Below are 11172 nucleotides of genomic sequence, written 5' to 3'. Positions count from 1 at the left end.
ATTATTATTTATTTTATTTGAAATAATTTATGAAATTATATTTTTTTCAATTTCATTCCCATTCAATTTTTTAATTTTTAAGATTTGTTTCTTGTTATTTTAATAAAATTGATTAAAATAAAAAAGTAATAAGTTATTTTCTAGTTTATTTTCCATGATATAACCAAATACTGGAAATTTTTTTCAACTTATTATTTATTACACTACCAAATATTAAAAAATAATTTATTTTTTTTAAATTTATTTTAAAAAAATATATTTTTCAATAAACAAACGGGAAGGCCAGGGAGAGATATAAATTCAGAGATTTCGATCTTTGATCGTTTCAAATTTCAGAAGAGTGATTAATTAAGAAAAATGGAAGAGGGATTTCAAACTCAATCACATAAACTGTTTGATACTGAGATGATATTTCATTCTCTTATTTTCAAGTCAAATGCCATAATTATTTTCATAAAACAATTTCAACCACGTCAGTTTTTTTGAAAAAACAAAAAATTAACAACAATAATAAAAATATTGGGAAATCAGACAATTAATTGAGTTTAAGGCCAAAAACTAAATTAAATAAATTCATAAATAATTTGGGGATAAATTTGAAATAAAATTAAGAAAGTAGTTTAAATTGGTCTAAAATTGTAGATTTGGCAAGTCAATGACTGAAATATAAAAGGGAGAGAAATTAAGGGGTCTATTGCGATTCAATCAGGGAAAAAATGGAAATAGATTAAGGAAAAAAAAGAACAAAATTGGCCTAAAATTGAATATTTTGGGAACATAATGACTAAAGTGTAATACTGGAAACATGCTGGGTTCACATTATGTTTGTTGAAGGCTTAATTGAAAGAAATTTGGAGATAAAAGTCCAAAAAGCTAAATTGAAAGTTTATCGAATAAAGGACTAAAATAAAACACTGGCAGACATTGAGGGACTGAATTAATTGTGGCTCTTGGTAAAACGGCGTTGGCTAGGAAGTTAACCCCAATGAGAGCATTAAACAACGACTTGTCGTTTTCTTTAATATGGAGCGACGTGTCACCCATAGTTATAATCGACGTGTCGTTCTTAAAAAAAAAGGATCTTCATATTCCTGGAAAAAACGTTGAACCTGCCGCGAACTCAGCTGATGTCTGATCTTCAGCCTCACATTCCACCCATGATCGTCTCTTAACAAAAGAAAAAAAAAGGTGATGCACACATTATGTCATTCCAGCTACAATCTTGAGGAAATAAAACCCGTTTTTATGCCACAATCCATTCCCACGAATCAAGCAAAGTGGCAACCGTCACTAGCTCTTGAAACTCCAGCACCCAGGATGATATCAAGCGCAGGTTCATGGAGAATTCAAGGGTTGATATCTTTCCCGTCCTTCATTAATGCTAAAGGACTCTTAAGACTCATGTCCACCTATAAAAAAAAGGAGAGAATGCTGACAGAAGAGACACACGAGAGAAGAGAGGAAAGTTGAAAAACAATACGAAAAGGCTGTGGGAATTTTGTGTGATAACAACTTTCCTGACCAAGAGAAGTGTTTCTGGACAGGAGCTCGCTCTTGATTCAATAAATTTTGCTTAGCCTGCACCAAAAACAGGTATGATGCACTTTCATTTCAGTTCTTACACTTGTAATATATCTTCTGATTGTTCTTGAACAATTGGTTCCAATGGTTGATTAGTATTCTTTCACAAAGGACATGATTAACAAGTAATTCTGAAAGATAAAAGAAGTGGATATCTTCGTGTTTAAAAGGGAGCAATGAAGAAAATTAAACTTGTAGCTTTGAGTCTGCAAAAAAACACCCTTGAATAGTTCATTCATGGCCATGAAAAACTACTCACAGTGATCCAGCTCCTTCGTCCTCCTGGGCAGAATCCTTCTCTTAAGTTTGTATTTTATATGTGCTGTCATGAACGCCCAGTAATCATTTCATCTCCCTTTGGTTGAAGTACCTTCTTCATTAGCAGTTCTGTGATTCATAAAAGTAAGTAAAATACTGTAGCTAGGTTGTTACTGTTCATTTCCTCTCCTAGGCAATTTGAAAAGGAATGAAAGATCCTTTCTTGTAATTTATGAGCACAAAATAAATAATTTCCATGTCTTTGTAATGTATATAAATAAACAGTGAACAAAATATTGGTTAGTTTAGTCTTGGATCATGGACAAAATAAAAATGAATTTAAAATTATGTAGACAAGCTTCCGTGCTCAGACTTGGATTTTAATGGATATAGGGATAAATCTTTTATTTTTAGTTATTGGTATCAAAACTCTTCGTAAAATAAAATAAAAGTATTAGAATATTTTATAATAAATAAAATGATTTATTAAAAAAATAAATAATAAAGTTAATTTCTAATTCGAAAAGATGCAGTAAAAATGATATAAGATTTCCAGCGTCTAATAATTAATTAATTAATTTTGATCTGATTAAGTCGGGTTTTAGATGGGTATGCCACTATGCCGTATCCGAAATAATCAAATATATTACTTTAAAATTTTTAAAACAATTACATTTATATCGATGCATATATAGAAAATCTAGGGTTTTACCTGAACATATCACTTGATACTCTCTTCGCTCTAGCCGCTCATGTCACTGTTATTCTGCTCTCTCTTGTGACAACCATACTAACTCGCGGGAGGAACAGCTTGCCTAAATGTCTTCCGAGTGCAGATCTACATCGCGCTGCAACTCTAGGTCATGCTCTCTTCCAAAGTGTCCTTTCAGATTTAGTGTTTCCATGGAACTTTAGAGGACATTATTTACGAGGATTACAAGTGGAGTTCTTTAATTCTTTTTTAGCATGTTAATGTTCGGCTGTTTCGAAGCAGTCCACTACTCTAATTTTTATGTTCTTCCTACCATAATATTGAGAGCTGTGCTCTGTGCTCAGCTTCTCATATTTGCTCCAATATTAGCTCTAAAACTGTTTTCTGGCAGTTGCTGACTGTAAGATAAAGTCATTCACTGTATTGTGATTCTTGAAACTGCAGAAACATTTGGGATAATCAATAGGGTTTCGGGTCGGATTGGATTTAGGTTACGGATACTTGAAACCCGATTCGGTTGGGTTTGAGTATAAAAATCCGTACACTGTATAGTACAAAACCTGATGCATGGATTCCATTGTCATCCCCCATTCCTAGAAAGCATAGGAAAGAAACTTCTTGCAGGGAAAGGAAACAAATTTCTACCCTAGTCACCACAACCATAGTATAGGGCTTGTGTTAAGGATGAGACTTCGTCGTAGCAATAGAGGTTAGTTTGAAGGGAAGGAGGTGGGTGAATTATAATTGTAAGAGTTTTTGAAATTTTTCAATAATTTTATTATTTATTTTATTTTTAGTTTTTAGTTTAAAAATCTCAATGCTAGTTGGATTCTATTGAATAAGGATTTTTTTTATATATAAAATTGAATTGGTAAAGGTAAATTCTGATGATCTTTGCAATAAGGAATCTATCAAAAGCAATATCAAATTTGAAGTTTAGGCACTAGCTTTGATTTTTTAAGCATCAATAATTCATGTGTGGTGAGAAGTTTTTTTCTAGGTTTGAAAACTCTACATGAATACATCTTTTCTAAAATTGTATTTAAGTTATTTGTGGCAATGCCTTAATTAGGTTGAAAAGTTTTTGTTCAGAATTTGTTTTATTTTTCTTAGTTATTTTATTTTTTATTTAGTTTTGGAATCTTGATGCTAGTTGAATTCTAGAATGACTATATTTAATAATGATATCTTTTCTACAAGGAGTAGGATTTAGGCCACTGATTAGTATAAATAGGGTTATCTAACTTATTTATTAGAACTTATTTGATTGTTCAAGAATTACTGATATTTAGAGTTTATTAAATCAAAATTTTCTGTACAATTTAGCTATAATTTTAGGATTTGTGAAATCTTTGTTTTTGCTATATATTGTATCACTCCCACTACAATGCTATTGATTTTCTGTCTTTTCAGATTTTAAATTGTCAAACTAAACAAAAAAGAAAGAAAGAAACCCTTCAATTCCTGCCTATAAAATCTCCCAAAACGCTTGAGATTTTGTCTACAACTTCAACTTAGAACCTCTCAGCATCAAGGGGTACTTCAGGTTCCTTCACATTCCTTTCTTTACTTGAATGGTTTGGTTATTGTAGTTGTTTGAAGTGAATTTTTATTTTTCTTTTAATTACTCGGTAGATTTTAATTTTGAAATGTGAGAATATTGCTTCTTGCCTTACTTATACTGCATGTATCATGTTTATGTGGTGTAAGTATATATGTTGTTCCTTTGTGCTGTGTTTTTGACCTAACATATGACGGTGCAATTATTACAAGCAGAAGTGTCGTTCTTTTGCTAAATTAACCTACGATGAATGGGAACAGAACTTCTACTCGGTGTTTGTTGAAGTCTAAGCACAGAAGAGTAGATGTGATTTGTGAATCTCCCAGAGGGTGTGGAAGATTTCCAGTTGTGATGGACTCAAGTGATTCTGAAGATGGCATTGGTGATCATTCACAGTTTCTAAAACATCCTGTGATACAAGTTGTACCAAGAAAATACCCTCCTCCAAGGATATTGAAAGGATCTTTTGTCCAGCGAGATTTTCCTAGTGCTTTTCAGCAACAGGATTTGCTTTCTGCTTCAAAAGAGGGTTTACAAAAAGTTGTTTCTGCTACCAAGCCTATGGAGAAAGCTGCTGCGGAGATTGCCGGAAGGAAATGCCCTTATCTAGGGATGAACTCAAGTGATTGTGATGATATCAGTGATCATGGACAGTTTCCACAAAATCCAACGATGTCAAAAGCATCTTCTGCCCAACGAGATTTTTCTAGTGGTTTTGGGCGACGGGATTTTCATTCTGCTTCAAAAAAGGGGTTACTAAATACTGTTTCTGCTAGCAATCCCAAAGAGAAAGCCGCTGCAGAAGCTGCCTCAAGGAAATGCCATTCTCCAGGTATATTGACAGACTTTTTGGCCAAGCAGGTTCGTCCTGCTGCAAAACAGAATACGTCTTCTGTTTCTAATGACATTTCAACCAATGACCGCCGGAAACAAAACTCTGTTTCCCAAGAAAATATCATAACAAATAGTTGCAGAAATCAGAATACTGGTTCTGTTTCTAATGACATTTTTCTGCGAAATGGGAAGAACGCTACTAGGGTAGTGGGTTTTAGGCCGAAGAGGTTTAATACTACTTTGGGCAACAAGGAAACTGGTCGGTGTCATCAAAAATCAAGTGCTTGTTGCGATAAAGTGAAGGAGGTCTTGAGAATGTTTCATCAAGTACTTGCCAAGCTCTGGAAAGAAAATGCAAGGAAGCCAAAAATGGAGAAAGACTACAACATCCCTAGACATGCAGCATTATTTCTTAAAGATCACCAAAGATGGATTAATACTAGCAAACGGGTAGGTCCTGTTCCTGGAGTTAACATCGGTGACAAGTTTCAATTTCAGGCTGAACTGAATGTAATTGGCCTTCATTGTCACTTTTATAACGGTATAGATTATATGAAGAAGAATGGGATCTCATTGGCCACTAGCATTGTCGTGTCTGAGCGGTATGCTAATAACAGGGAATCTTCCAATGTCCTCATTTATTCTGGTTCTGGTGGGAATCCAGCAGTTCGAGGTCAGCAACCACTTAAAGATCAAAAATTAGAACGAGGAAATCTTGCATTGAAGCACAGTATGGATTGTAGAACTCCCGTTCGAGTCATTTGTAAAGTAAAGCTCAAGAGTCCTCAAGCATCTTCCGTTGAAGGTACATGCAAGCGCAAAAATTTGAACCCAATTTATGTTTATGATGGTCTTTACACAGTTGAAAAATTTTGGGAAGAAAGAGGAGAATTTGGTAAACTTGTCTACAAATTCAAGCTAAAGAGAAATTTGGATCAGCCGTAGTTCCCTTGAGGATTTAGCAAGCAATTGGGGGCATGTTTTGATGGATGATATTTCTAATGCAAAAGAGAAGATGCCAGTTCGTGTTTTGAATATGCTTGACAATGAGAGGGCACCACTATTTAGTTATTTAGCAGATGGAACGTGTAATGTTGAATCCTTGTTAAGTGCTTGTGATTGGATTGACGGATGCTCATGTTCTAAAGATTGGTCATGAAAAATCAACGGAGGAGAATTTCTTAGCATAATCATCTCCATCGTGGCATCTCCGTAGCTGTTAAGATTTTCTATGTTTGAAGGAGCTCTGAAAAAGTTCGATGCTCAGACTAATAAAAACCTGATAATTTGATTGTGATATCGTGCTGAAATTTTTTAAAAGGTTTTATTATTAAAACGTTTAAGAAAATAACTTCATCTAGTTTGGGAGCATGTCTAAATTCGACTTAGTAAAGCTCAAGATTTTTTTTTTCTTTTTTGTAATTGGATTTTTTTTATATAATTTAGATTAAGGTTTTTAAATTAATTTAATTTTTATTAATTATGATGTTTTTCTTATATTTAAGTATCCTTTAGATTTTTTTTCATTGAATATTAATGAAATAAACTTTTTAGAGGATCTTCTCAACAATCTAAGGATGGTATTCTCTGTCGAAAGTGTTTGTTGAAAGTGTTTTAGAAAAAAATTGAATTTTTTTATTTTAAATTAATATGTTTTTAATATTTTTAAATTATTTTAATATACTAATTTTAAAAATAATTTTAAAAAATAAAAATATATTATTAATATATTTTTTAAATAAAAAATATTTTAAAAGGTAATTCCAGCCATGCTTTCCTACACAAACTTAGAACTTAGTGTTGAAATCTCAGAGCCTGGTATATTTCATTTTCTCACTATAATTTCAGGTCTTGAGACTTTAAGAATCGAGGAACTTAATATAAGGGATAATTATAAAAAATCTTATATATTTACAATGAGAACTTCTAGCTGCGGGCATTTTCAACTTTTAGGAATGGCCGGTAGAAAGCTGGAACAGCGATGTGGAGGTGGAAGGATCGATGTAATTGGAGATGGAATCTAAATTTATCTTATTATTATGAACTCAGATGTCCAGCTTACAGATAAATTCAAATTTGGAAATGTAGTATGATTATTTTTTAAAAGTTGCTTGTCTAAAAAAATATTTAAATTATATTAAAAAAAATTAAATGAAAAAATAAAAAATATTTTTTTAAAAAAATAATTTTAAAATAATAATAAATAGAATTTACCCTGTTTATTTTTGTATTTTAAAAGTAAAAAAATTAATTTTTTTATTTTTTTATTTTAATTAATATTTCTTGATATTTTTACATTAAAAATTAATATCAAAAATAATTTTTAAAAAATAAAAAAATATATAATTTTAATATATTTTAAAATAAAAAATATTTTAAAAAAACCAATAAAACTGTACTATAAACAGCCCGTGAAGCATGTAATGTCAGATCATGGAAAAAAAAATATTAAGCAACACCTGTACTCATTTATTTGGACGGCTTTGATTACAGGGACAGGTTAGATGCTGACAAATCTAATAAATTGGGACATGAAACGAAGATATGTCCTTGTATACTGGAATGGTGCGGTGGTGGCATTCTAACTGAAATCTTTTTCACTCGACGGTGACTATTTTCGAAATCTTAAAGGCTAGCACCGATGGTCAAGAATATTTGTCTTGTGGTGTCTTTTTTTTTTTTTTAATTTCTAATTTTTATGAGCTATTAGGTGGCCCCATCAATTCCTGTCAAGATAAAATAAAATAAAATAAAATAAATTAGTTATTGATTTTGAGGGTGTATTTTACTTTAAAAATTATGAAATTAATAATTTTTTAATAATTTTGATATATTAATACTGAAAATCTTATACATAGAGTGCATTTCGAGAGTTTTCTCGATATGCTAGCATAAGATGTCATGCAATGCAAGTTCGGCGCTTGAAATCAAGAGGAAAAGGGTACATGAAGAGAGAAGTTGGAGAAGAAGAGAGGTCGATATGATCTTGCCTGGAAACAGGTGGGAAGGGGTGTGATTGGGTTCACATGTGGGAACAGGTAGAAAATCATTAAAAAATAAAAAATTAATTATGTTTAAATAAAAAATATTTTAAAAAATAATCAACACGTCATAATTAACCCGGTGCAGGTGCAGCTGATGTAGAGAAAGGGATGAGCTAAAAAGAAATCTGAGAGAGCCCATCTCCTGCTTGGAAAATTGAAGGGTGATAAAGCTACTATGATCTTTTCTCATGCAAAGATGGGTGTAATACTGTAATGAGCTTGGTGGTCCTTGTTCTTTTCAATTTGTGGTAATATGGTCCCTCATCATATAGTTCTTTCTAATGTGGTGCTTCTTTCCACTTCCTTCTCTCATGATGTTAAACTTGGGATAGAGTATTCTTTTTTTCAATTCTAAAAAAGAAAATGAAAATATTAAAAAATTAGAAGAAGAAAAAAACAAGAATCATGTGCTATTAATTCTAAAAAAAAAAAAATTAGTCAAATATTCAAAATAATTCTCACTCCCACTATATATTTCTACCCAGCTAATGTTTCAAAACCCGGATTGCAAGCTCAAGAACAAATCCATATGGCGAGGTTAATTAAGAATCCAGGTTGTGAGCTCAAGAACGAGTCCAAAACCATAGTTGTTACTTAAGAAAATAATAGATCATTTCTTGAATTTTGAAACTGATTATGTATTCTTTTCACGAAAATCATCTCAATTAGGCTTAAAAATGTATTGGTCGAAGGGCAGGTTCATGAGAAGAAGAAAAATAAAATAAAAAAGAGAGTCCATAAACTATGTATATGATCATTGATATGTTACTTCCTTCCTGTTCTTGTAGGCCAAATTGAAGGGAGAAATGGAGGATGAGAGAAACTAACATAACCACAAGGGCTCACTCAACTGGTTTTTCATATATTAATATATATATTTGTAAGGGTAAACTTAGCTATAGTATATATATATATATATATATATATATATAAAAGCCACTAACGATAAAAATAAGATGCAAACTCACTCAAACTACATACTATATCAATATATATAGCTCCCACACCATGCAAACACTATATATAAGTAGAGTGAAACATGGCACTTCGTCGGCTAAGACAACATTTTCACACATGGACTCCAAGCCGATTCGCTCACCCATGGTTGGTTCTCTGTCGAGGATCAGATCGTGATTGTGTTCCGTAGCTACTAGGTCCACCACTTCCTCCCCCGCTGCCACCACCAGCGGAATTACCAGACCCACTTCCAGCACCGTATCCACCGCCTTGAGCACCACCACTCCCAGTCCCATAACCATAACCTGAGCCCGACCCGCTTCCAGAGCCTGACCCATACCCAAAACCCTTACCGAACCCAGTCGGGGACCGACCTGAACCAGACCCATAACCCCATCCACCATTTGGAGTCGAACCCCATCCCCAATTATAGTCCCAGTTAGGCCCGTGGCCCGAACCACTAGCCCCTGAAGGGGGGCCCGTCTGCCCATCAGGCACTGTAGACATCTCAGGAGAGGCAAATCTCTTGTCACCTACAACCACCCTGTTGGACGGACCACCAATATTACGGGCAAAAGAGCCTCCGGCGATCAAGAAAAGAATAAACAGAGTGAAACGAGATAAATTGGGCTGCATTATTTTTCTAATGGCTTTGTGGCTATGCTTCAAGGTATATATGATGAGGCAATGTGAAATGATCAAAGTAGAGTCGTGACTTAGGTATAGTAAGGATATTATAGTGGTATTTATAGTGGGTATTGATGCTGACAAGGGGTCACCCGTGAACGTTTTAACCTTTTGAAAATGGTGCACATGTCATTGTGTGAGAGTATTTCACTCACGATTATGCTCTTCTTCACGATATTGCACCACCGACTTCCAACTAAAATATTTCAGCTTCTTGAGACTAACGTGTTCTTATCCTTAACTCTCGCAATCAAGTGAGTGAACTAATGGTTTGTGTCCGGCAAAAAAAAATTGAATAGATAATTATGGGTAAAATTAATTTAGAAGAAGATTGTTGGCTCGGAATGTTGATTGTGTTTGGTTAGAGATCATTCTTGAAAAATCAATTCAATTTAAAAATTTTAATTATTAATTGAGATTTCAAAATAAAATTTATATTATTTTATAACATATCTTTTTAGATAAAAACATTTTAAATTTTAAATTTATATAAGCTTATACTATCTTTTATTTTATTTTTATTGAATAAATATGAATAATAAAATTTAAATTTGTAATTATTTAGTTATTAAGATTTTAGTACCATATCGATTAATTAATTAATTAAAAGTTTACAATATAATTTATAATATTCTTTAAATAATAATCGGAGAATGTAACAGTAAATGTAGTTTAAAGTGAGAGTTTTTAGCATGGCTAGAATCGCATCGGTTGGTTCTTCCCTTAAAAGACCTTCTTTGAGCCCACTAAATCAATCGTCTCGACGCATCTCAGAATCAAGGCATGGGCAATGATCCTGCCACAATGCTTGCATCTAATATTCTTGCGGGGCAGAAGCAGTACCATGCATGTTGGGAGAAGCTTTTCATCAACTAATTCAACATGTCAAATCAAGAAAATTAATATTATTTAGTACATAATTAATTAAGTTACTTCATTGAATTTAGGGATACATCAAGCATATACCATATCCAACACGAAACCCTGAAACACATGGAGTGATTTATTCGTTACGAGGTACCACATCTGTGAAGACAAAAGAAAAATTGTCATTGATTTCAAAAACCAGATGGTTTCAAAATACTACCATTGCCGGAAAACATTTGCCACCGCAATAACATTGACCAAATTTTTTCCTGAAATATTAATGAATTTTTAATTAATTTTTATGATATTAATCCACGAAATTTTCTCGTCTCTAAATTTTTTTTGGTAACTATTGACAGGAATATATCATTAATATATATTAAAAAAATTCCAGTAAAAATAAAAATAATAAAAAATTAAATAATAATAACATATAAGTTTTTACAGCATCGCGATAATAGAGTTAAACCTCTAAGAATATTTTAATAGAAAAATTTTATTGATATATATCAATAAAATTATGAAAAATATTACAATATAATTTAAAAAAATAAATTATATAATGATGTGATATTTATACTAATATAACTACAAACAAAATTACCATCAAAATAATTTCTTCAATTAATTTGTCGTAATTTTTATTCTAACAAAATTACCATTTCTCTTCT

General features: G+C 32.2%; 1 protein-coding gene and 1 long non-coding RNA gene across 2 annotated transcripts; both read right to left on the bottom strand.

Moving 5' to 3' along the window:
• Positions 1–1248: 1248 nt before the first annotated feature.
• LOC105110271 (uncharacterized) lies at positions 1249–2054 on the bottom strand. Its single transcript, XR_839440.1, has 2 exons — positions 1841–2054; positions 1249–1409 (listed from the first exon to the last, which is right to left on the bottom strand). It is a non-coding gene; the product is annotated as an uncharacterized LOC105110271 (long non-coding RNA).
• A 6882-nt stretch (positions 2055–8936) lies between these two features.
• Positions 8937–9705, bottom strand: LOC105110270 (keratin-associated protein 21-1). Its single transcript, XM_011005251.1, has one exon. It carries the CDS (start codon positions 9581–9583, stop codon positions 9086–9088), a length of 498 nt encoding a protein of 165 aa, XP_011003553.1. The 5' UTR covers positions 9584–9705; the 3' UTR covers positions 8937–9085.
• Positions 9706–11172: the final 1467 nt, after the last annotated feature.

Source organism: Populus euphratica, unplaced genomic scaffold (genome assembly GCF_000495115.2).
Source record: "Populus euphratica unplaced genomic scaffold, PopEup_1.0 scaffold246.1, whole genome shotgun sequence".
In the NCBI taxonomy this organism is placed as follows: domain Eukaryota; kingdom Viridiplantae; phylum Streptophyta; class Magnoliopsida; order Malpighiales; family Salicaceae; genus Populus; species Populus euphratica.
The sequence above is the reverse complement of the archived record's forward strand: the minus strand, read 5'-3'. Positions and strand labels throughout refer to the sequence as shown.